Consider the following 27,181-nt stretch of genomic DNA (forward strand, 5'->3'; position numbering starts at 1 on the left):
CCCTCTAGAGGTAGTCCCAATGGCTACAGGGGGTGGGGGGGGGGGGGTATCACTATCTACAGGGGGGGGTGGCACGATCTACATGGGCACTATGGCACTATATACAGGAACACTGGTGCTATCTACATGGGCACTGTGGCACTATGTGGATACTGGCATTTTATGTGGGCACTAGGGGGACATTATATAGTATGGGGGCAGCTAAGGGGCATTATACTGTATGGGGTAGGCTACAGGGGCATTATACAGTACGGGACAGCTGTGGGGGCATTAGTGTATGGTGGTAGCTAAGGGGACATTATACTGTATGGGGCAGCTATGGGGCATTATACTGTATGGGGCAGTTATTGGGAATTATACTGCATAAGATCAGCTATGGGGGCATTATACTGTTTGGGGGCAGGAATGGGGACATTATACTGTGGGGACAGCTATGGGGGCTTTATACTGTATGGTGGCAGCTAGAGGGCATTATACTTTGTGGGGGCAGCTATTTTAGATTTATGCTAATTAGTTTCTTAATGACCAACTGGGCGTGTTTTTCTTTTGACCAACTGGGCGTTGTGAAGAGAAGTGTATGACGCTGGCCAATCAGTGACCAATCAGCCTCATACACTTCTCATTGTTCCAGCCCATTGTTAATGTGATTGTGCAGTGAAAGAAGCTGGGCTGGAACAATGAGAAGTGTATGACGCTGATTGGTCACTGATTGGCCAGCGTCATACACTTCTCTTCACAACGCCCAGTTGGTCAAAAGTAAAAACACGCCCAGTTCTCTATTAAGAAACTCATTAGCATAAATCTAAACTAGCTCATAACTTGCTCAAAAATGATAGTTTTTCAAAATAAAAACCACTGCTGTTATCTACATTACAGCGCCGATCAGACTATGTAGGAGAGAGGACACTTATAATCTGGTGACTGAGCCTCTTTAATGTAATGTGTGGGTAGGTCTGTGCGCTTATGTACTTATATACACAGTGTGACAATCCACACTAATACATTTTGGAAAGGGAATTTATTTAGAGTCTACTTTAATGTAGGGGTTATTTGGAATATCGTAATTGTTTTATTTTATTATTAGAATCATTTTCAATGGCGCAATACACCGCAAACCCATCCCACCCGCATGTCTTCATCCGAAAACAGGGAATCTGTTGTTAAAAATTTGAATGAATCCCACCCCTGACTATATTCCCCTTAGGAGGGTTCACACGACCTATTTTCAGACGTAATGGTGGCGTTTTACTCCTCGAATTACGTCTGAAAAAACGGCTCCAATACGTCGGCAAACATCTGCACATTACTTTCAATGGGCTTTACGATGTTCTGTGCCGACAACCTGGCATTTTACGCGTCGCTGTGAAAAGACGACGTGTAAAATTACAGCCTCGTCAAAAGAAGTGCAGGACACTACTTGGGACGTTTTTGGAGCCGTTTTCTCATAGACTCTATTGAAAACGGCTCCAAAAACAGCCAAAAAAAACGGCGCGAAAAACGCGAGTTTATCAAAAAACGTCTGAAAATCAGGGGCTGTTTTCCCTTGAAAACAGCTCCGTATTTTCAGACGTTTTTGGCTCAGTGTGTGAACATACCCTAAGGGTATGTTCACACGGCTTATTTACGGACGTAATTCGGGTGTTTTACGCCTTGATTTACGTCCGAAAATGCGGCTCGATAGAGTTGGCAAACATCTGCCCACACGGTCATTTTTTTTACGCCCCGCTGTGAAAAGGCGGGGCGTAAAAAAGACGCCCGCGTCAAAGAAGTGCCTGTCACTTCTTCAGACGTAAATGGTGCCATTTTCCATGGACTCCATGGAAAAACGGCTCCATTTAACGTCCGTAATGGACGCAGCAAAAAGCGCCTCAACATGCCACTACGGCTGAAATTTCAGGAGAAAACATCCCCGTAATTTCAGCTATTACGGACGCTGCTGTGTGAACATACCCTAACACAATAAACTGTGATGTAATTGCACCGTGGCAATAGACCTTAAAAATAAAGAACTACAACTCCCAGCATGTCTATGCTGTTGTGGTATATTAACGAACATTACAGGAGGAGGTATAAGAGAACTACAACTCCCAGCATGTCCATGCTGTTATTATGGGATCTCAGAGGACATTACAGGAAGGAGATATAAGATAGGACTAGAACTCCCAGCATTCTCTGGTTCCAGCTCTCAAACAATGACAACCTATAGAAGAAAACACGGAATCCATCACCTCTCCACATAGCCCCGCCCACTCACAGAGCTCCGCCCCTCATGTCTCGTGGTCATCATCCCGTCTCCACGAAGCACACGAGCCCCGCCCCGTCACAGAGCTCCGCCTCTCATATCACGAGATCATCATCACGGGTCCTTCATCCCCCACTTCTCACCGCTGATAACTCCGCCCCTCCTGCTCCGGTCACATGGTAGTGACGTCATCACAGGTCCTACAGCTGTTGCCTTGTATGAGGTGGAACAACGGTGGTCGGGTGTACATGACTTTTGGTCACTGCTGTTGTCTATTGTTCTCTCTGTTATCAGTCAAGAGATTTCCCATGATGCAGTAGTAAGGTAAGGTTACAGGAGGTCATTTCTGTCCGGTTTCGATGCGTTTTTGTTTGTGTTGGTAATTATTATTTTAAATGCTGTATGATATACAGGAGGTTTAACCCCTTGATGACATCCGTTGGACGTCACACTAGAAGGAGCGGAGGCTGCACCATACACGGCTTCAAACAGCTGAGACTACTCCATCCCGGCCTTTTAACCCCTCAGATGCCATCATCAATAGCGACCCTGGCATCTGATCTGTTAGAGATAGGGGGCTTCCTCTGACCAAATTGCACGATGGTGACCGGCTGCTATTGCAATACATTTTAATTAGCGCTGGGCAGTATACCGGTAAAAAAAAAGACACAAAACTAAAATTCAGCGCAGATAACCGACGTCCTCTTGCGCCTTTTCATTTTTCGCGTTTCATTTTTCCTCCCGGTTTCAGCTAGATCTGCGTCCTCAGGACACATATACTGTTGACTCCTATAGCAGAGCAGGGGCCGTCAGTTCTCTGCTCTACCATTCACTGTGTAATGACGGCCACGCACGACTCAGTGCAGACAGGCGTGATGACATCGCTGCCTCGCGCCTCTCTGTTCCTGAGCGGCTGAGCACGCATGAATTCAGAGTCTGCTGCACTTACGGCGTTTTAGGCTCCTATTGGTCCACGGTGTCCTTCACACACACCACGTCTACTTCTTGTTTAGCCTCAATGCCCACAAGCCAATTGTATATGGTGGCTGGTATATACAGGGATGATGGGGATCTTTGTATTTTAGCCCCTGCATTCTTGTATATAGCAGCCACCAGCCCTGTATATAACCATGATCATTCCTGTATACAGGGATGGTGGGAGTTATATACAGGGATGAAAGCTGTCTAGTATATACAGGGATGATGAGGGTAATATACAGGGAAGATGGGGGTTATATACAGGCACCCCATCATCCCTGTATATAATCCTTGTCAGCCCTGTATATAACCCCCATCATCCATGTATATACTATTGGGCGGATACTGTCCGCTCGCCGTAGCACGTGGGCGTGGGGGCTAAACAAGAAGTAAATGGGGGCAGGCAATGGGAACACCGCGGACCAATAGGATGCCCGAAATGCCCATATATGGCAGAAGTCCAACAGAATCTGGAAATATGCGCCAAGCCACACAGACCGGAGGAGCAGAGGGATCTCCTCCACTCGTCGTTGGAATGAGGTTAGGTGAATATGGATTTTATTCTTTTTTTTAGGCACTATTGGGGCAGCTATGGGGGCACTTTACTATTTGGGGTTATTACGGTGGCATTATAATGTATGGGCAGTTATAGGGGCATTATATTGTGTAAGGGGCAGCGTCGGGGGGTATATTATATATAGTAGTATACTGCAGGTTTAGGGGATCCATATTCAATGGCGTGGTGTGGCCTAAAGAAATTGAGAATCTTTAAAAAAATTTATGTCTTAGGGGACTTGACCAGCGAACGTTGGATCGCTTATATGATATACTGCAATACTAATGTATTGCAGTATATCGTGTTTCTTAGTGTCCTATGAAGCCCTGTCAGAGGCAGGTTATGGTCTGGAGATTACGTGTGGGTAGGTATTGTGAAATTAGGGTAGAGATGTATGGAGGGAACAGGTGAACAGGATGTTTTGTGGGAGGTATCAGGCGATTAGGGCAGAGATGCAAGGATGGGGACCGGTTGAGAAGCGAAGATTACGTATTAGGCCTCGTGCACACTTCCGCCACAGTTTTCACTGACGTTTTTGACGGATCCGTGTGCCCGTTTTAGCGGCCGTGTGCACTCCGTGTTTCCGTGCGCCGAGCATGGTACTGTCCAGGATGCTGAAAGAGTTAATGGGCTGCACTGATCGGCGGTAACTCTTTCAGCACCCTGGACAGTACATGCTCGGCGCTCGGAAAATACTATTTTAATGTAATAAAAAAATAAAAAATGTCATACTTACTTTCCTCCTGTCCGGCCTCCAGCGATGACGTTTCATCCATGTCGCCGCTGCAGCCAATCACAGGCTGTAGTGGCGGTCACGCACGTCAGAAGGCCGGCGACCAGGGATGATACTTCATCCCACGTGACCGCCTCTGCAGTCAATCACAGGCTGCCGCGTCATACAGGAAGGTCGGACTGTAGGAAGAAGAGGGACTCGTCACCAAGACAACGACCGGGTACGTATGAACTGATTTTTATTTTATTTTTAATCAACAGCCTCTTCTCTCTATCAGCGCTGGATAGAGACAAGTGGCTGCCGATTAGTGTAATATATCTGTAATGTACTTCTGCCCGCCCGGCCATTGCTAGGCAACGGCTCCATCACACACGGACGGCACACGGATGCCTTCCGTGTGCTTTCAGTTTTTTTGACGGTCCCATTGACTTGCATGGGCCTCACGGTCACGGAATCTCGGACCAAAGTAGGACATGCTCTACTTTGGATCGGAACGGAGCAACGGACCGTCAAAAAAACTGAAGTGTGCATGGCCCCATTGAAATGAATTGGTTCAGGGAGCTATCAGTGACAAAAACGGATAGCACCCTGAAGGAAAAAACTGAAGTGGGCCTTAGAAGGCATCAGGAGACTAAGGCCACATTCAGACGAGCGCGTGCAATCTCGGACTTGAAAAACGTAAGTTTTTCACTCATGGACTAGAGTCCATGGAGGGGTGCGTGAAAATGCAAAAAAAATAGGACATCCTAGTTTTCCACGGACCCTAAACACGCTCCGTTGAAGTGATGGCCGTTGTTTTAATGGCCGTCACAAGGACGAGTTACATGCTCGTCTGAATACACTCTAAGGCTATGTTCACTCGGAGTATTTTGCAGAGTTTTTTGACGCGGAAACCGCGTCGCAAAACTCGGCAAAAACGGCCCGAAAATGCCTCTCATTGATTTCAATGGGAGGCGTCGGCGTCTTTTTCCCGCGAGCACTAAAACTTCCTCGCGGGAAAAAGAAGCGACATGCCCTATCTTCGGGCGCTTCTGCTTCTGACCTCCCCATTGACTTCAATGGGAGGCAGCGAAAGCGTATTTCGCTGTGTTTTATGCCCGCGGCGCTCAATAGCCGCGGGCGAAAAACTCTGCGAAAATCGGCGTGCAGGGAGAGGAAAATCTGCCTCAAACTTCCAAACGGAATTTTGAGGCAGATATTCCTCCTGCAAAATACTCCGTGTGAACATAGCCTAAGGCAGAGATGTATGGAGGGGACAGGTTGTGGACAGCCTTGTATGTCTTTTTTAATATTTTGAACCTAATTGGCTGGCCAATGGGTAGCAGTTGACCGCAGAGGTGGATTGAGGGAAGCGGTAGACTTACCCTTGCCGCAGAGTTGAGAATGGATAGGAGGGATGCAAGTGTGTTAGGGTATGTTCACACGGCCTATTTTCGTGCCGTAAACGGCCGAAAAATCGAAAGCAGAACGCCTCCAAACATCTGGCCATTGATTTGAATGGCAAAACGGCGTTCTGTTCCGACGGAGCGTTTTTCGCGACGTTTTTTTTACGCGTAAAAAAACGGCCGCGAAAAAGAAGTGCAGGACACTTCTTGGGACGTTTTTGGAGCATTTTTCCATAGACTCTATTGAAATAAGCTCCAAAAACGGCCGCGAAAAACGCAGCGAAAATCACGAGTGGCTTAATAAATGTCTGAAAATCAGGAGCCGTTTTCCCTTGACAACAGCTCCGTATTTTGAGATGTTTTTGCTCCCTGCGTGTGAACATACCCATAGATGCGAGGCCACAAAGAAGGATTTTGTAGTAGTCTAGATGGTAGATGATCACGGCATATATTTTTGTCTGCTTTAGGCATCATTTAGACGAGCGTAATATACGCGCGTGATTTTCACGCGTGTCGTACGCACCTATATTAGGCTATGGGGCAGTGCAAACAGTCCGTGAGTTTTGCGCAGCGTGAGTCCGCTGCGTAAAACTCACGACATGTTCTATATTTCTGCGTTTTTTGCGCATCACGCACCTATTGAAGTCAATGGGTGCGTGAAAACCACGCAGGTTGCACGGAAGCACTTCCGTGCGAACTGCGTGGTCGCGCAACAGCTGTCATTCTCTGAATGTAAACAGAAAAGCACCACGTGCTTTTTTGTTTACAAACATCCAAACGGAGTGTCAAAATGATGGCGGCTGCGAGAAAATCTCGCAGCCGCGCATCATACTCTGATGACACACGCAGCTGTTAAGTGCCTTTTGTGCACGCAAAAACGCCTCGTTTTTTGCGTGCGCAAAACGCACACGCTCGTGTAAATAAGGCCTTAGGGTGAGGAAAGTGGATTTGAGAGGGTTTTTTAGGTGGAAGCAGCAAGAAGGGGTAAGTGCTTGGCTGCTTCGTTTGAAATTGAGGGTATGTTCACACGGGGTGTTTCTGCCGTTTTTCGGAAGCAGAACGCCTCCAAACATCTGCCCATTGATTTCAATGGGAAAACAGCGTTATGCTCCGACGGGGTGTTTTATACGCGGCCGTTCTTAAAAACGGACATGTAAACGGCCACGAAAAAGAAGTGCATGCCGTTTTTGGAGCCGTTTTTCATACTCTAGGACTTGTTTTTTGCGGGACAAGTTGTACTTTTTAACCCCTTTTTTTTGCAGAAATTTCATCTTAATCCATTTCTCCTGTAATACTGAAGGTTTTTACAAGAGAAAAACAACTGAATATTTATTGCCCTGATTCTGCAGTTTTTAGAAATATCCGACATGTGGCCCTAGTGTGCTACGGGCCTGAAACAAAGGCCCCATAAGCAAAGGAATTAATCTAGGGGTGTAGTGATTATTTTGACCACACAGGTATTTCATAGATTTCATTAGAATTGGGCACTGAAAATGAAAAATGACATTATTTTTCAATAAGATGTAGCTTTACCTCAGTATTTTTAATTTTTTCAACAAATAAATGAGGAAAAGCACCCCAACATTTGTAAAGCAACTTCTCCAGAGTATGGAAATACCCCATATGTGGTAATAAACCACTGTATGAATACACATCAGGGCTCAGAAGGGAAGGAGCGACATTTAGCTTTTGGAGCGCTGATTTTGCTGGATTAATTTCTCGGCACCATGTCACATTTGTAAAGCTCCTAAGCTACCAGTACAGTGGAAACCCCCCAAAAGTGACTCCATTTGGGAAACTACACCCCTAGAGGAATTCAACTAGGGGTGTATTGAGCATTTTGACCCCACAGGTTTCTCATAGATTTTATTAGAATTGTGCAGTAAAAATTAAAAATTACATTTTTTTTCCACTAAGACGTAGCTTTAGGTCAAAATGTTTCATTTTCTCATCAAATAAAGGAGAAAAAGCACCGTAACATTTGCAAAGCAACTTCTCCAGAGTACGGAAATACCCCATATGTGGTAATAAACCACTGTATGAATACACATCAGGGCTCAGAAGGGAAGGAGCGCCATTTGGCTTTTGGAGTACAGATTTTGCTGGATTGGTTTTTCTGCACCATGTCGCTTTTGCAAAGCCCTTTGGGTACCAGTACAGTGGAAACCCCCCAAAAGTGACTCCATTTGGCAAACTACACCCATTAAGGAATTCATCTAGGGGGGTAGTGAGCATTTTGACCCCACAGGCGTCTCATAGATTTTATTACAAATGGGCAGTGAAAATGAAAAATTACATTATTTTCCAATAAGACGTAGCATTAGTGGAAAATGTTTCATTTTCTCAACAAATAAAAGAGAAAAAGCACCGTAACATTTGTAAAGCATTCCCTCCAGAGTAGGGAAATACCCCACACGTGGTCATAAACTTCTATTTGGACACACAGCAAGGCTCTAAAGGAAAGGAGCGCCATTTAGTATTTTGAGTGGAGATTTTACAAGATTCGTTTTATGACACCATGTTGCATTGAGCTATAGTACCAGTACAGTGGTACTCCAGAAAAATGACCCCATTTTGGAAACTAGATTCCCTTAAAGAATTTATCTAGGGGTGTAGTGAGCATTTTGACCACACAAGTGTTTTGCAAAAATGAGTAAATAATAGATGTTGCAGATTGAAAATTGCTGTTTTCCACAGATATGCCATTTCAGTGCCCAATGTGTTGTGCCCAGCTTGTACCACCGTAGACACACATCCCATAAATTGTTAAGCGGGTTCTCCAGAATACAGTAATACCCCATATGTGGTCAGAAATTGCGGTTGTGGCACACTGCCAGGCTCAGTTGGACCACCATTTGGCTTTTGAAGCACAGATTAGACTTGGTGTTTTACTGGTATTTCAGCTTATAATGTGGCGGTATATGTAAGCTGGGCGGAGTACATCAGGGTATATGTAAGATGTGAAGGGTACATCAGGGTATATGTAAACTGTGCAGAGTACATCAGGGTATATGTAAGCTGGGCGGAGTACATCAGGGTATATGTAATCTGTGCAGAGTACATCAGGGTATATGTAATATGTGAGGAGTACATCAGGGTATATGTAAGCTGGGCAGAGTACATCAGGGTATATGTAATATGTGAGGAGTACATCAGGATATATGTAATCTGTGCGGAGTACATCAGGGTATATGTAATATGTGAGGAGTACATCAGGGTATATGTAAACTGTGAGGAGTACATCAGGGTATATGTAAGCTGTGAGGAGTACATCAGGGTATATGTAATATGTGAGGAGTACATCAGGGTATATGTAAGCTGGGCAGAGTACATCAGGGTATATGTAATATATGAGGAGTACATCAGGATATATGTAATCTGTGAGGAGTACATCAGGGTATATGTAATCTGTGAGGAGTACATCAGGGTATATGTAAACTGTGAGGAGTACATCAGGGTATATGTGAGCTGTGAGGAGTACATCAGGGTATATGTAATATGTGAGGAGTACATCAGGATATATGTAATATGTGAGGAGTACATCAGGGTATATGTAATATGTGAGGAGTACATCAGGGTATATGTAATCTGTGAGGAGTACATCAGGGTATATGTAATATGTGAGGAGTACATCAGGATATATGTAATATGTGAGGAGTACATCAGGGTATATGTAATCTGTGAGGAGTACATCAGGGTATATGTAATCTGTGCGGAGTACATCAGGGTATATGTAATCTGTGAGGAATACATCAGGGTATATGTAATCAGGATATATGTAATATGTGAGGAGTACATCAGGGTATATGTAATCTGTGAGGAGTACATCAGGGTATATGTAAGCTGTGAGGAGTACATCAGGGTATATGTAAACTGTGCAGAGTACATCAGGGTATATGTAAGCTGGGCGGAGTACATCAGGCTATATGTAAGCTGAGTGGAGTACATCAGGGTATATGTAAGCTGGGCGGAGTACATCAGGGCATATGTAAGATGTGAAGGGTACATCAGGGTATATGTAAGCTGGGCGGAGTGTATCAGGGCATAATAGGATGATGTAATAATGGGGAGAATCAATAATCCATGGTTCGGTATGTTACGCTTTGAACCAATCCTTTATGCACAGGCCGGGTTTATTGGGTATTATATAATATATCTGCGCTCCAGTATTGCCTTATATTTGACTTCTTCACTACCCCTATAAGCCGCACAAGGCCCTAAAGTTTCCTCATCTCCGCTGCATCTACAGGGTCCACCTGTGGGGTCCAGCAAATGATGATGTGGGATATTTAGTGCAATTCTACTGGACCTAAAAATGAGTCTTGGCCGTCATTTTGCATCATTGCGTTTTGAGAGTCATAGCGTGTTATTTTTCCGGTGACGGAGCCGTGTGAGGGCGCGTTTTTTGTGGAACGAGCTGTCATTTTTATTGGTTCCATTTTGGGGTACATGCGATTTTTTTATTTTTTTTTATTTATTTTTTTTATTTATTTATTTTTTTTCCTTTTTATCACTATTCCATTTTTTGGGAGATGAGGAAACCAAAAAACAGCCATTCTAGCAGCTTTTTTTTTTTTAGCTTCATCCTGCGGGGCGATACGATTACAGCGACACCAAATTTATATTGTTTTTTTACGTTTCACTACGTTCCCACAGGGAGGTCAATGTAGAAAAAAAAGGGGTAGCCAGGTTAGAGAGGGGTCAGACTATATTGGTGGGGGGAGAAACAGAATGTGGGGAGAGGACTAGACAACAAGATAAGGAGATCCTTTCGTTGCAAAACATCCAGTGTAAATAAAAAGGACCGATTAATGTCAAATCACATTTCTGATAATAAAAGTGAAAAACTGACAGGCAAGTTAAAGTGTATGTTCACAAATGCCAGAAGTCTAGCAAGTAAAATGGGGGAGCTGGAGGCCTTGATACTGGAAGAAAATATAGATATAGTTGGTGTTGCTGAAACATGGCTGGACTCTTCACATGACTGGGCTGTAAATCTACAGGGTTTTACACTTTTTCGTAAAGACAGGACAAATCGGAAAGGTGGTGGTGTATGTCTGTATGTGAGAAGTGATATGAAGGCGAGTGTGAAAGAGACAATAGTGGGTGAAGACTGTGAGGAGGTTGAAACCTTGTGGGTGGAACTAGAAAGGGAGGTAAACACTGAAAAAATTACTTTTGGTGTAATCTATAGACCCCCCAATATAACTGAGGAGATGGAAGGTCAGATATATAAACAGATGGAGCGGGCTGCACAGGCGGGTACTGTAGTGATAATGGGAGATTTTAATTTCCGGGATATTAATTGGTGTCATGGTTCGGCTTCAACTGCAAAGGGGAGACATTTCCTCAACCTGTTGCAGGAAAATTTTATGGGCCAGTTTGTGGAAGACCCGACTAGAGGTGAAGCTCTGTTGGATCTGGTCATTTCTAATAATGCAGATCTTGTTGGGAATGTCAATGTTCGTGAAAACCTCGGTAATAGTGATCATAATATAGTTACATTTTACCTATACTGTAAAAAACAAACGCAGGCTGGGAGGGCAAAAACATTTAATTTTAAGAAAGCCAATTTCCCCATTATGAGGGCTGCAATTCAGGATATGGACTGGGAAGAACTAATGTCAAATAATGGAACAAATGATAAATGGGAGATTTTCAAATCTACTTTGAGTTATTATAGTGCAAAATTTATTCCTATAGGTAACAAGTATAAACGACTCAAATTAAACCCCACATGGCTTACACCTTCTGTGAAAGGGGCAATACACGACAAAAAAAGGGCATTTAAAAAATACAAATCTGAGGGTACAGCTGTAGCCTTTGTAAAATATAAAGAGCTTAATAAAATCTGTAAAAATGTAATAAAATTAGCAAAAATACAAAATGAAAGGCAGGTGGCCAGGGATAGTAAAACAAATCCTAAAAAATTCTTCAAGTATATAAATGCAAAAAAGCCCAGGTCTGAACATGTAGGACCCCTAGATAATGGTAATGGGGAGTTGATCACAGGGGATCAAGAGAAGGCAGAGTTACTAAATGGGTTCTTTAGCTCTGTATATACAACAGAAGAAAGAGCAGCTGATGTAGCCGGTGCCAGTGCTGTTAATATATCAGTTGATATACTGAATTGGATGAATGTAGAGATGGTCCAAACTAAATTAAATAAAATAAATGTGCACAAGGCTCCGGGACCAGATGGGTTACACCCTAGAATTCTTAAAGAGCTTAGTTCAGTTATTTCTGTCCCCCTTTTCATAATATTCAGAGAATCTCTAGTGACTGGTATAGTGCCAAGGGACTGGCGCAGGGCAAATGTGGTGCCTATTTTCAAAAAGGGCTCTAGGTCTTCCCCGGGTAATTATAGACCAGTAAGCTTAACATCCATCGTGGGGAAAATGTTTGAGGGGCTATTGAGGGACTATATACAGGATTATGTGACAATAAATAGCATTATAAGTGACAGCCAGCACGGTTTTACGAAGGACAGAAGTTGTCAAACTAACCTAATCTGTTTTTATGAAGAGGTGAGCAGAAGTCTAGACAGAGGGGCCGCTGTGGATTTAGTGTTTTTAGACTTTGCAAAGGCATTTGACACTGTCCCCCATAGACGCCTAATGGGTAAATTAAGGACTATAGGTTTAGAAAATATAGTTTGTAATTGGATTGAGAATTGGCTCAAGGACCGTATCCAGAGGGTTGTGGTCAATGATTCCTTCTCTGAATGGTCCCCGGTTATAAGTGGTGTACCCCAGGGTTCAGTGCTGGGACCACTATTATTCAACTTATTTATTAATGATATAGAAGATGGGATTAATAGCACTATTTCTATTTTTGCAGATGACACCAAGCTATGTAATATAGTTCAGACTATGGAAGATGTTCATGAATTACAGGCAGATTTAAACAAACTAAGTGTTTGGGCGTCCACTTGGCAAATGAAGTTTAATGTAGATAAATGTAAAGTTATGCATCTTGGTACCAACAACCTGCATGCATCATATGTCCTAGGGGGCGCTACACTGGCGGATTCACTTGTTGAGAAGGATCTGGGTGTACTTGTAAATCATAAACTCAATAACAGCATGCAGTGTCAATCAGCTGCTTCAAAGGCCAGCAGGATATTGTCGTGTATTAAAAGAGGCATGGACTCGCGGGACAGGGATGTAATATTACCACTTTACAAAGCATTAGTGAGGCCTCATCTAGAATATGCAGTTCAGTTCTGGGCTCCAGTTCATAGAAAGGATGCCCTGGAGTTGGAAAAAATACAAAGAAGAGCAACGAAGCTAATAAGGGGCATGGAGAATTTAAGTTATGAGGAAAGATTGAAAGAATTAAACCTATTTAGCCTTGAAAAAAGAAGACTAAGGGGGGACATGATTAACTTATATAAATATATTAATGGCACATACAAAAAATATGGTGAAATCCTGTTCCTTGTAAAACCCCCTCAAAAAACAAGGGGGCACTCCCTCCGTCTGGAGAAAAAAAGGTTCAAGCTGCAGAGGCGACAAGGCTTCTTTACAGTGAGAACTGTGAATTTATGGAATAGCCTACCGCAGGAGCTGGTCACAGCAGGGACAGTAGATGGCTTTAAAAAAGGGTTAGATAATTTCCTAGAACAAAAAAATATTAGCTCCTATGTGTAGAAATTTTTCCTTCCCTTTTCCCTTCCCTTGGTTGAACTTGATGGACATGTGTCTTTTTTCAGCCGTACTAACTATGTAAAAATACTCTTTTCTAAATAAAAATCATGTTTTAGTGTCGCCATTTTCTCACAGCCATAACTTTTTTAGTTGATATCGCTGCGGGAGGGCTTGTTTTATGCGTGACGAACTCTAGTTTCTATTGGTACTATTTTGCGTTACTTTTTGATCATTTTTTTTTGAGACAAGATAAGCAAAAAAGTAAATGCTGTCATTGTTCTTTGTTAAAAAAATTTACGCCGCTAAAAATAATGTGACATTTTTATAGATCAGGCCGTTCCGAACGCGGCAATACCTATTATGTATAGTTTTTTTTTCATTCATGTTTTTATATTTTTGTAATAACAAAGGAGTTTATCAGGGAAACAGGGCGATTATTGTTTTTATTAGTTAAAACTTTTATTTATTTATTTTTCTTTCACATTTTTTTTTTACTTTATTCAAATTTTCTTTTACACTGACCTGGTGGGGACTTGAAGATCTGGTCTTCTGATCCCCGGTACAATACACTGCACTACTTATGTATGTATGTAGTGCAGTGTATTGTAACTGTCATTCATCATCTGACCGTTAGCCTATTAGGTCCTGCCTCGGGCAGGACCTAATAGGCTTCCGTACCTGGGCAACCAGAGCTCCCTCCCTCTGTCAACCACTTCAATGCGGCGTACGTCATTGACAGCCGCATTGAAGGGGTTAAATGGCTGCGATCAGCGGTAACAGCCATTGCAGTGGGATGTCAGCTGTGTATGACAGCTGCTGAAGATAAAGCGCGCACAGATCCTGTGCTCGCTTTATCTACAGGGCGTGACTGTATGCCCGTGTGCGGGAACGCACTTTGTATCTGGACGTACAGTCACGCCCAAAAGCGGAAAGGGGTTAATGGCACCATTTTGGGGTACATATAATTTATTGATTAACTTTTTTTGGGGGGGAATAGAAAAAAAACCAGACATTTCGCCACACTTTTTTGCGTCCTAATTCGACGCCGTTTACGGTGTGGTATAAATAACACAATAACTTTATTCAACGATACAAAATTTGTATAGTTATTGTATGTTTTACTACTTACACAGTAAAAACACATTTTTTTTTTTTTTTTCAAAATTATTTGTTTTTGTGTCTCCATGTATGAAGAGCCATAACTTTTTTTATTTTTCCGCCGATGCGGTTGTGTGAGGGCTTTTTGTTTGCGGGACAACTTGTAGTTTTTATTGGTACCATTTTGGAGTAGATTTTTTATCACTTTTGATCACATATTCTTAAGGCAGGATTCACAGAAAACAGCAATTTTTGCAGTGTTTTTTATTTTATTTTTTAAGGTGTTTACCGAGGGTTAAATAATGTAATAGATTTATAGTCCGGGTCGTTACAGACGCGTCGATACCAAATATATGTAACTTTTTACCTTTATTTTGTTTTTTTTATACTAAAGCATTTTGTAAGGGGAAAAAGTGTTTTTCATTTTCACATTTTTGTTTTTTTATTAAACTTTAACTTTTTTACTAGTCCCACTAGGAGACTTTAATATGCGATCATCCGATCGCTTTTATAATGCACTGCAATAATACACTTATAATACACTTTTTTTGCATAAAAAGTAACTCTCACATTGAACACCATTCTATGTTGGTAGCATATTTTATATAGCGGGAGGAACTGAGCAGATTGTGTGTCTCCATTCACTTCTATAGGAGTTCCAGAAACAGCCGAGCACGGCCAGAGGTGGAGCCGCATCTATCAGACATTTCTGGCATATCCTGGGGAGAAATGTCCGTGTTGGGAATACCCCTTTATTCCATGTGGTGACGGCTCTGAGAAGATGTTTCTCTCAATGCTCAATAAGTGGGGTTCTGAATGTCACACATGATGTTGTCCCCTGTATGATTTCCATCTTCTCCTTTCTTCATAAAGACGTCTGCAGTACTAGATCCTCCAGTTCCTCCAGTTTTCTCATCTTCTCCTCCACAACGTTCCTTCTCCTGAATGACCCACCAAGGATGGACAAGGGCAGGAATGAGATGAGCAGAAGAATATTAAACTTCACCTTGGAGATCATCTACCTGTTGAGCGGAGAGGTAAACTTTTCTACATTATAGAACAAGTCACACATAGGGAAGGGACAATACATAATAGGAAGTAATAGGAAGAATCCAGTGTCCTGTATAACAGCGTCCAGACCTTCCAAGTGACGTCAAGAAGCAAACAGCAGAAAAGCTGAAGATCAGCCACCAATATGGTCAGTTATGTGTCCTGTCACCAATGCAGCAATAGTGATGTAGAGCGATGAGAATGACAAGTAGTCACCCCCAATATTTCCCTTTTTAGTTTTCTTTTAGGATAGATTTATGTTTCTCCCGGAAGGTTTACATTCACTTACTGCTGATTTTCCAACCACATCTTCAGGTAGTTTGTTCCGAGCATCTACTACTCTTTCAGTATAATAATATTTTCTGACATTGTTTCTCATTCCCCTCCCCCACAACTAATATGTTACAGGAGGGTAGAAACGAAAGGTTTCCATCATGCCCCCCCCCCCCCTTTCCCTTCTTTCCTACAGGATATACAAATAACGTTCTTCATAGGGGTTTTCACGGGATAGGTGATAATTTACTGATCGCTGGGGTCCCAACTGTGAATGAGGTTCCCTAAACCACGGTTTCATCTCACGGTTTGACCACAATCATGAGGACATTGAATATCGGCGGCTGTCTCTGTCATTCTTATAGACATTACATTGAGAGGTTCCATCTAGGCTCCTCACTGCGAGTGGTGCAGTGAGCAGAGTCCTGGGGTTTGGGACCACCATTCTCAAGATCAGTGGGAGTCCCAGTGGTTGGGCGACCAGCGATCAGAAAATTATCACCTATCCTCTGGATAGGTGATCATTATTTATTACAGGAATACCCCTTTAAAGGTGTTGTCAGACGACAGAAAATCTTCCTAGTTGGTTAGGAAATGTAAAATGGAGACATTTACTAATATACTTTCACTTTCGAAACTGCAAGGATGTCCAGATTTCCCTGTCCTGTGTCCCGGAAGTGGAGCTTCTTCCCTTAGCTGTGACTTGCCAACACCGCTTCAGGTTGCCGGGAACCCCCCCCCCCCCCCTCTGTGTGTTGGTGACGTGGTGAAGGGGCTTGCTGCCTGGCTCAGTTCATTAGATAAACCAGCCACTGCTAATACACAGTAGCTTTATGTCCAGTCTGTAATTGTTCCTTTTCCTCCTGCTCTTTATTATCTGTGAGCTCCCTTGACTGTCAGTACGTTGTCTGTTTTTAGTGTAAGCCATCTTTATTATTATTGCTGTGTACGGCTCACACTGACTGAAAGCAGATAGCTTTGTGCTGACAGTCAAAGGGGGCGGGGGGGTGCTAACAGATCAGGAGAGCAGAAGGAAAAGGAACAAATGCAGACTTAATTTTTGTGTGGTCAACCTTGTGTGGTGTATGCTGGCCATCAATCTGGCTCTGGCACCCCCCGCCAACCCCATCAATGCCTATTCTGTCCTAATACACATTAGCACGGTGTGTAATCTGACATGTAGCTAAACCCCCTGTCTTCTTAAAGAGGACCTGTCACCACATTATAAGTGCCCTATCTCCTACATAAGGAGATGGACGCTATAATGTAGGTGACAGCAGTGCTTTTTATTTAAAAAAACGATCTATTTTCACCACGTTATTAGCAACTTTAGCTTTATCCTAATGAGTTTCTTAATGGGCAACTGGGCATGTTTTGCTATTGACCAAGGTTGGCGTTGTACAGAGGAGTGTATAACGCTGGCCAATCAGCGTCATACACTTCTCTCCATTCATTTAATCAGCGCATAGGATCCTTTTAGATCACTATGTGCTGTCTTCTACTAACACATTAACGATACTGAAGTGTTTAGACAGTGAATAGACATTCCACGGGATGTCTATTCACAATCCCGACAATTTTTCTGTGGTAGATACAGCAGAGTTAGCGTAATCTCGCTGTAACCTGTCATTTACATCGTGATCTCGCGAGATTACGCTTGCTCTGCTGTAACTACCACAGAAACGTTAACGAAGTTTCGGGATTGTAAATAACTGGATTAGCTGGCGAGGCCAGAACAATGCCCATGCCTGGTGCTGTGTGGACTGAACCGGAGCGGGCTCATTCCCATTCCTGGACCATTGACAATTTTGCTAACGTCACCCAGTCCGTGATGGCCATCTTGGTTTGCCTTTCTGGTTTGCCTTTGCCTCTGGACTCTCTGTCCATGTCTTTGTCACGTGATAGACCCCAAATGCAGGACAGGTCTGCACGACTGACATAGGTCTCTCATCTAATCTATTTCAACTCCCCCCGGAGGACGGTCTGCTGCTTCCTCGCCATAGTAAAAGGGGAGCTTTCTGACTCTGAATCATAACTGGATAAGGAACAGTCCTCTACTGTGGAAAGTCTTATTAAGGCAGTTCGTAATACCTTCCAGGTAACGAACGGATGCTGTGCCTTCACCCGAGACAGTCTCCTTTCACTGACCCAAACTGTTGCAGAAGGATTTTCACTCGGCGCTTTAGGAAATGGTCTATAAGGAGTTGAAACACCCCGTGAAAATGTTTTCTCACACTGGCTGGTTAGATGTTATGTATTCCTTTCCGTAAGAGTTCTCTTGCAAATGGTGTAAATTGCTGGATGCGGACCCCTGGTTTTCCGCCTTGCCAAGACTGCTACCATACCTATGGCGGATGCTACATCGTTCCACAAGTCACTGTACCATTCAGTGACTGTTCCACAAGTCACTGAATGGGCTCGACAACTCCGTTACGGCTTCTTCTCAGGAGCTCTTTAGTTGGTGGGTCTTTCTGACCAACTGTCTAATGCAACAAATTATCTGTGTCTCTCGATGCTAGTAGTCTGGTGGCTCGTGTTTCGCCTTCCTTCGTTGCCATCCGCAGAACTGCCTGACTGAAGTGTTGGTCCACAGACGGCATCCTGAGGGTTTTTTACTGTGCTTCCATTTCAGGCTATCTTTATTTTGAAACCCTTCTTGACAAAATTATCTCAGAAGCCACCTCTGCCAAAAAAACAAGTACTCGCTTTCGGAGCTTTTGTGGGTACAGCTATCCCACCTGTACTTTTAAGAACAAGTCTTTCTTCAAACCCGACCTTCCTGATGACGTCACCCTCAGACCACCAAGACTGGGATAGGCAAGCCCAGCTCTGTCTGAAGGTGCGCCCCCACTCAATTTGGTTCAGGTGGGGGGCAAGCTTCTGCGCTTCAAGGATGTCTGGCTTCCTAAATCTGACGTCTCGGCCCAGGAAGTGGTATCCTCGGCATACAACAGCGTTCTTCCCAAGCGTTTCTTTTCATCCGCTTTTTCGCCTTACAGAGTGGCCACCTTTTTTCAGGCAATAGATTCTCGGCCTCTTCAAGAGGTCATTATCCATGTACCTCCAGATCAGATAAATTTCTTGTGCTAAAAAAGGTTGGATCGGTTCTCCCCATCCTGGATCTCAACGACTGAATGTCTAAGTCAGGGTCTGCCACTTCTGCATGGAATCTCTCCGTTCGGTCATTGCCTCCATGGAAGAGGGGGAATTTATTTGCTCTGTGGACTTCGTGCACGCACACCTCCACGTCCCAATTTGCCAATCCCTCCAGTGCCAATGCCCTACTTCGTCTCCTGAGCTCGGGATCACGAGGCCTACATAGAATTGCTTCAATCTCCTGTACCAATTACTCCTCTGCCCCGGCTTCTCAGACGAATCAAGGCCGAAGGAATTCCCACCATTCTTTTAGTGCTGGACTGGCCACGTTTCTATTGGTATGCAGATGTACTGGCCCATCCCTCTCCATCATGACCTACTATTTCAGGGATCTCTCCTACACCAGAATTTAAGGTTGCTACCTTCAACGGTATGGCGGTTGAAGCTGCCGTTTTGAGGGCAAATGGTTTTTTGGAACGGGTTATACTTACCATGCTCAAGGCTAAAAAGCCTTCCACAGCCAGCATTAATTACCGTACCTGGAGGACCTACTTCTGTTGGTGCAATAAAGCACCCTCCATTAAATTTTTCTCTCTCCATAGATTTTTCCACCTGGGACGATTAGATCATGTTCTTGCCCTTATTTCCTTTAAGCACAGGTGTCGGCATTTTGCATCTTGTTCCATAAGTCACCTTTGCCTTTTGGCATCGAAACTGGATGTTGGATTTTTCTGCAATTTGCCCCAAAGTCCTCCATGGGACAATAAATTGGTTCTGGATGAACTGCAATCTGCTCCATTTGAAACTCTGCCAGAGATATCTCTTCGCCCTCTCTTCTGGCAAGTGGTTTTCCTGGTAGCTGACTTCCATCCGGAGGGTCTCTGAACTGGCGACTATCCTGTCGTTCTCCATTCTTGACTCTTTATCAGGATGAGGTGGTACTCCGTACGGTGCCCTCCTTCTTGCCCAAGGTGGTCTCTGCTTTTCCATGAATGAGTACATCGTGCTGCCGTTTTTTGCCAGTGTCCTAGTCATCTGAGGGAGCATTCCCTTTACAACCTAGATGTCGCCCGTGCCTAAGCGGATTTACATATCCCTCACTGTTTGTTTTTTTCTAAAGGTCCGATTACTTGTTTTTCCTCCCAGAGGATTCAAGAAAGAGGTTTGCAGCCTCTACAACTCTGGGGTAGGGAGCCCCCATTTTGGATTAGGGCTTACTCTACCGGAGCGGTTGGGTTCCTTAAATTCTGGTGGAAAAAAGATCCCCCAAACGAGTTTGTCGTGACAGAGATGTATGGGCCAATGCACGTCGGCTAGAAGGGCCACTACATCCTGGGCTGTGCACCATCGGGCTTCTGTTCTTCAGATGTGCATGACGACTACTACTTTTTGTCAAGTTTTATCAGGTGCATACTTTTTCTTCTGCAGATGCTTTGCTTGGGTGGAAAGTCTTACAGCCATCTGAGGAGTAGGTCACCATGTGGTTTTTTTCTGTTTCCATCCCTGTGGACTGCTTTTGAACACCCCTCTATGTCCTCCAATGTAATGAATGAGAAAAGTGGATTTTTTTTCGTAAATTAGGGGAAACCTCTCACATATACCGGTCTGTGTCCTCCAATGAACTGGATGAGTAAGGGTATGTTCACACACAAACTCAAAAACGTCTGAAAATACAGTGCTGTTTTCAAGGGAAACCGGCTCATGATTTTCAGAAGTTTTTTTAAAGAGGCTCTGTCACGACATTATAAGTGCCCTGTCTCCTATATAAGGAGATCGGCGCTGTAATGTAGGTGACAGTAATGCTTTTTATTTAAAAAAAACAATCGTTAGGAGCGATTTTGGTTTATGCTAATGAGCTTTCTTAATGCCCAAGTGGGCGTATTTTTACTTTCGATCAAGTGGGCGTTGTACAGAGGAGTGTATGATGCTGACCAATCGGCATCATGCACTCCTCTCCATTCATTTACACTGCACTAGCGATATAGTTATATCACTATGTGCAGCTACATATACAAACCCTAACATTACTACAGTGTCCTAATAATAAATACACATGACCATCCAGCCTGGACGTCATATGTATTCAGAATCCTGACACTTCTGAATCTTTTCTGTGAGATTCCAGCAACGGATACGAAATCTCGCGAGATTACGAGGTAAACGAGATTTCGTATCCGTTGCTGTAAATCTCACAGAAAAGAGTCAGAAGTATCAGGATTCTGAATACACATGACGTCCAGGCTGGATGGTCATGTGTATTCATTATCAGGACACTGTAGTAATGTTAGGGTTTGTGTATTTAGCTGCACATAGTGATATAACTATATCGCTAGTGCAGTGTAAATGAATGGAGAGGAGTGCATGATGCCGATTGGTCAGCATCATACACTCCTCTGTACAACGCCCACTTGGTCGAAAGTAAAAATACGCCCACTTGGGCATTAAGAAAGCTCATTAGCATAAACCAAAATCGCTCCTAATGTTGTTAAAATAGATCGTTTTTTTAAAATAAAAAGCATTACTGTCACCTACATTACAGCGCCGATCTCCATATGTAGGAAACAGGGCACTTATAATGTGGTGACAGAGCCTCTTTAAGCCACTCGCGTTTTTCACGGCCGTTTTTGGAGCTGTTTTTCTATAGAGTCTATGGAAAAACGGCTCCAAAAACATCCCAAGAACAAATACACTTTTCTTTTAGTGGCCGTTTTTCAAAACGGTCTTGAAGAAAACGGCCCGTCGGAGCAGAACGCAGTTTTCCCATTGCAATCAATTGGCCGATGTTTGGAGGCGTTCTGCTACTGATTTTACGGCCCCTAAAAACGGCCGAAAATAAGCCGTGTGAACATACCCTAAGAGTTTTATGGCCTGTATTCAAAAAATCCATTTTTTTTTTTGTAGATAATGTCTCCAGTATTACAGAGTTGGTGTTACTAGCAATCTATACAGCGGGGGTCACAATCTCCCTCTTTCTACGAAGGCCATGTTCACACGCTTAACAAAAAAGTCTGAAAATACAGAGCTGTTTTCAAGGGAAAACCGCTCCTGTTTTTTGCGGTGTTTTTTACGGATGTTTTTGGAGCGGTTTTTCTATTGAGGCAATGAAATACAGCTCAAGAAGTGACACACTGTAATGGCCGGAAGGAGGTGAAGGGAAAGTGAGCCCTAATCTACCCACCGCCCTGTCCCTGCCTACTTGCAACGACCCGCCCTAGGCGACGAGGTACAACTGGGCGGCGGTCCCTACGCTGTCTAAGTGCACAGGGAAACAAACAGGGAACATGCAAGGGAAGGGGCAGTAGCCACGGAACGCCACGAGGAAACGGAGCGGCGAACGGACAGTCAGGACCAGGACGAAGTGAGTACACCCAAGCGGGCAAGGAGACAGAAGCAAGCCAGGGGCAAGCAAAGCAGGACAAGCAGAACTGCAGCAAGGCAGAAGCACGGCAGAAGCAGGCTGGAGCAAGCAGCAGTGGGGCCAGGAATCCAAAAGAATTACAAGCACTGAGGGAGAGAACAGGGCAGGTAATAAAGGACAGGGGGCGGAGCTAACTCCGACAGACCAGGCCGCGATAGGCTCTCCCACTCCTGAGCCTGCCACCCTGGTTGGTGGGAGATGGTGTCAGTCGAACAGGTCTGGCCTCAGGTGTGGATTGATTAATCCCAGGAGTATACCTAGATGAAGTACCTGGCAGATCCCTAACACACACACTTCTTTTTACGCGCACTTATTTGAAAATGAGGCGTCAAATAACGCCCCGTCGTAACAGAACGCTGTATTTCCCATTGAAATCAATGGGCAGATGTTTGTAGGCGTTCTGCTTCCGATTTTTCAGCCGTTTTTTGGGCTATTTACGGCCTGAAAAACTTCTGAAAATAGCCTGTATGAACATACCCCAAGAGAGAAATACTGTGTTCAGTTCTGGAGATCTTATGTTTTATGCTTATTTGTTTAACCTGGAGGAAAGAAGGGAAATGGGGAACATATTAAACTGTAACTATAAGCAGGAGGCATCCACTACATCTAGAGGAAAGAAGGTTTCTACACCGACATAATAAGGGTTTTGTTTTTTTACTGTAAGAGCAGTCACACTATGGAACTCTCTGAGGAAGTTGTCATGGAGAATTAACTAAGACTTCAAAGCAGCCTGGATGTCTGTCTTGAGTGTAATAATATTACAAGTTATTTCTACTAGATTTCTTAAGATTTATTCTGATTGCCAGAGTCGGGAAATAATTTTTCCCCTTCATGTCTCTCCCCATACACAGGATTACACAATAGTGAAGAAGACATCGGGTGACTGTACGACTCCCATCATCCATGAGTCAGGAGGATGTAGCAGTAGTGAGAGCCACATCACAGAGCCTCCCCCTCCCTCCCGGATACATGAGAAGAACAATAAGAAGAAGATATTAGAACTGATCTACAAGATGACTGAACTGCTGACTGGAGAGGTGACACTGCTGGGAATGCTGGGAAATTCTACAGTAACAGCACTGGAGGTGTCTGGGTGATGACTGTATCATTGTGTGTGTCAGGTTCCTATAAGGTGTCAGGATGTCACTGTCTATTTCTCTATGTAGGAATGGGAGCACTTAGACAGAAACAAGGATCTCTACAAGGAGGTCAAGATGATGGAAAACTACCGGCCTCTTGCATCACAAGGTAAGAGGAGACCTATATATTTTTAACCCCTTCCCATCGTAGCTGGGTTTTTTAAAAATTTATTTTTATCGTTTTCTGCCGACATAGCCATATAGGATTTCTTTTAGTGGGGGGTTGAGTTGTAGTTTTTATAGTCAGGGTCACTAGTTCCCCTACCTTTTCCTTATACTAACGTCGATCTAATTGCTTTTGCTGCTACTCAAGGGAATAAGACCGTATAGTAAATAAAGATATTTATTAACATACAGTAATCACTCTCATATATAAAATACAGTAATCACAGTACAGTATAAACACGGTATCACAATCCTAATTATACCGCCACCCACTTACCTAAACATACATAGAATTTACGTTACAACACAATACACATAAGTTACTTGTAATTCTCACACGCTCACTGTCTCTGTCCCACAATCCCTCCTAATATAACTGTCCCTGTACACTAAGTGTTAATAATCAGGTAGAAGGGTCAACAGTGGGAAGGGTTAAATGTTTCAAGGGTTAAACTAGGGATACAACGAGATGCACAGGTCAGCAAGGGGTTAACTCAGGGACTGCAAGGGTTAACTCAGGGACTGCAAGGGTCAACAGGGACTCAGGACAGCAAGGGTCAACAGGGACTCAGGGGCACCAAGGGTTACACTGGGACAGCAAGGGTTGACTCAGATCAGCAAGGTTCAACAGGGATTCAGGGCAAGGGCAGCAAGGGTTAACTTCAGGGACCGCAGGAGGAGACAGGGAGAGAGAGGGTTACGTGTAGCTGTTACTATAGTTGATACTTAGCGTGTCGTTGGTGAAGCAGAAGAGTAGCCAGAGCCGTAGCAGGAGACAGGAGCAGGTCGTTGGAGGAGAGGCAGGACAGGAGAGGTGAGCCGGTCCGTGGTGGTGTGGGAGGCAGGCAGGTCCCAGCTGCTCCTCGTTGGTGGAGTGGTCTTCAGCTGCTGAGCGTACCGACGCAGGGCTATTTAACCCGGCCGGTACGCTCACAGCAGGGGACGAGTGGCGCTCGCCCCTGGCTAGCATGGGTCGGCATGGTGATAATGTATCACCAGCCGACTCATGAGCGCCCGTGCGCGAGACAGTCCGTGCGCACGGGAGATTTTAAATGGAGACAGGAGATTAAACTATCTCCTATCTCCATGATTTCCAAACAAAGCAGGGCAATGCTAATTGTCCTGCTTTGTTTACCACAGTATTCATGAACAGGGCTGTGTTTCTACAGCCCTGGCTCATGAGACATTATATGTATTATACATTATATACTTCCCTTTACAATCCTCCTGTTGTCGACAATTCAATTTGGGGAAGTGTTTGTGGGGTACTATTTACCCCCCCTCAACCTTCCTGGTTACTGGTAATGGTCTGAAATGGAAGGAAGTATACTATTGGACCTAGATACTCTACATCAGCTATCTCCTCAAGGACACCTTCCCGCCGGTCCTCTGACTCTGGAGTCTAGTGTCCAAAGAAACGAAACCTCAAAGTTCACAGAATGAAGGTGAAATTAAATCTCCTAGTCCATAGAACGAAGCCTCGAAGCTCATCAAACGAAGTTGAAATGAAACCTTCATAGTCCATAGAACGAGGTTGAAATAAAACTCACAGTCCATAGAACGAAGCCTCAAAGCTCATCAAACGAACAAAGCTCATACGAAAACCTCAAAATCTATTGAACCGCGGATTTCTTGTTCTTTCTTGCTTGGAATTTCTTCCTCTTGAGAGGCGTCAGCAGGTCTTTCCAGTGGCCGATCCAATTTTAGCATGCCGACCCGTGTAAGGCTACTTGTGCCCTCACACGGTCAGTCTTGCAATGGCTTAGCCCGCCTTTCAACAACCTTTTGTACGCGATCCATTACTTTTCCAACTTTTCCCAGCATCTTGATTGAAGACGAAACAATCTTTGTGAGCCGATATCCAGGTCTCTATCATGGCAGGTTATCATCCCCGAGGAGGAGGTGATGTCTTAGTACCCAGGAATCTACTGCGGGGCGGAGCATCGCCTTCCATTTCCCCTCTGACATTCAATCCATCATCGTATTGACCATACCAGTTCTCAGGTTGAGGTAGCAAATACCTACAAGGGTGTGTGAATACCTTACCTGTCCCTAAGGGTTGCTACACACTGCCCAATCATACAAAGTGAAAAATAACAAAACATACAAAAATATTCCCCCACAAACCATAGGTATATGTACATATAGAGATTAATGCTCAAACAGCATCTCTCACTACTCCTCCATAAACACATGAAAGGTACACATGTAAATGGGGTGACTACAGGCTGTAAATATATGCCTGCCTACACGTACACACTCACTTACTTTGGGACGGGCACGTCCTCACTGAGTATGCTTATGTTGTGGACACATATCTACACCTAGAATGTCTAGATGTACTCCTTGAAAGTTTTTGTACGACCCATTGATTCAGATTTACACTTTACAAATATATATACACACACACACACAATAAACAATTCCGGGTCGCAGGACTGTATCATTATATCCCTAGACCCCGTCTACGAATGTATTCGTGGCTTTCTGCTTGACCTCGTTGTATTTGGCCAACCAGTCCTTTCATTCGTCGGTACACGCAGAACAGTCCAACGTACATAATCGCCACAAGGATGCAAAGGATTATCACTGGATGGATGAGCAAGTTGAAGAAGGAAGTGGCCTTGGGATTATATCTGAATAAGCTCTCCCACCAAGACACTTCCGAGTCTGTCTCAAGGTTGTTCACAGTTACTGTGATATTTTTAGTGACATCTTCCAACTGAATAGTGGCTTTGTGTTGGGAATCTTTCAGTTTCTCCACGACATCCTCTTCCTCATTGAAGTCTAGCAGGAGATTTCTTAGTTCGATGCCAAACACAAGATGAATCGTCTGGAGTCTCGCAGGGGTGTCTGGACGGATGTCGAGCCTCTATTCAGCAGTCACAGGAGTTCTTCTCTTCTGATCCGCCACATCAAAGCCTAATACGGGATTAAGGGTACAATGTTTTCCTGGGAGGAGTATGCCTCTTTCAGAGCAGTTAGTCGTGGGGTATTCTGCATTAGATACCAGCACCAATATCCTTGATCCATGTCTTGAGGAGGGCATTGGTTTAGCCTTCATATCACAGGACCCCTCGGTATCCCAACACTGGTGTAGGTCAGGATATCTGAGGGGAGCTGTGGATGAAGCACTGTTTTTGTTATACCTCACAATTCTCAGGTTTGTGGAACTATACCCCTGTCTACCAAACCCATTATCTTAAAATCAAGATATGGGTGTAATGCCAGGGACATCTCACCCTGTCCAAACTTTGCTAACTCCAGTTAAACACAAAAGAATCCGCCATACTGTTATTCGCTGTATTTAATTGCACTCGCATTAGGCCTCAGATGAAGTTGTTTTACCTGTCTGAACCCCCCCAGGTCTAGGTGCACAGAATAACATAAAACACTACA

The 27,181-nt window shown here is 43.9% G+C and overlaps 1 protein-coding gene and 1 long non-coding RNA gene across 4 annotated transcripts in view; one reads left to right on the plus strand and one right to left on the minus strand.

Moving 5' to 3' along the window:
* Positions 1 to 2,440: 2,440 nt before the first annotated feature.
* Positions 2,441 to 27,181, plus strand: part of LOC142661238 (uncharacterized) — a 42,956-nt gene continuing 18,215 nt past the window's right edge. Inside the window, exons 1-4 of one of the 3 annotated variants that reach the window (XM_075838644.1) lie at positions 2,441 to 2,566; positions 15,295 to 15,678; positions 23,330 to 23,563; positions 23,645 to 23,726. In XM_075838644.1, coding sequence (XP_075694759.1) covers positions 15,484 to 15,678; positions 23,330 to 23,563; positions 23,645 to 23,726 — 511 coding nt within the window. In that variant the 5' untranslated portion in view covers positions 2,441 to 2,566; positions 15,295 to 15,483. The remainder of the gene's footprint in view (positions 2,567 to 15,294; positions 15,679 to 23,329; positions 23,564 to 23,644; positions 23,727 to 27,181) is intronic. The other 2 variants (XM_075838727.1, XM_075838769.1) reach the window with 2 other exon arrangements.
* The window catches only part of LOC142678221 (uncharacterized), a 46,980-nt gene continuing 44,090 nt past the window's right edge, over positions 24,292 to 27,181 (minus strand). Inside the window, exon 3 of the long non-coding RNA XR_012852630.1 lies at positions 24,292 to 26,704. This is a non-coding gene — a long non-coding RNA (uncharacterized LOC142678221). The remainder of the gene's footprint in view (positions 26,705 to 27,181) is intronic.

This window comes from Rhinoderma darwinii, chromosome 1, assembly GCF_050947455.1.
Source record: "Rhinoderma darwinii isolate aRhiDar2 chromosome 1, aRhiDar2.hap1, whole genome shotgun sequence".
NCBI classification, from domain to species: domain Eukaryota; kingdom Metazoa; phylum Chordata; class Amphibia; order Anura; family Rhinodermatidae; genus Rhinoderma; species Rhinoderma darwinii.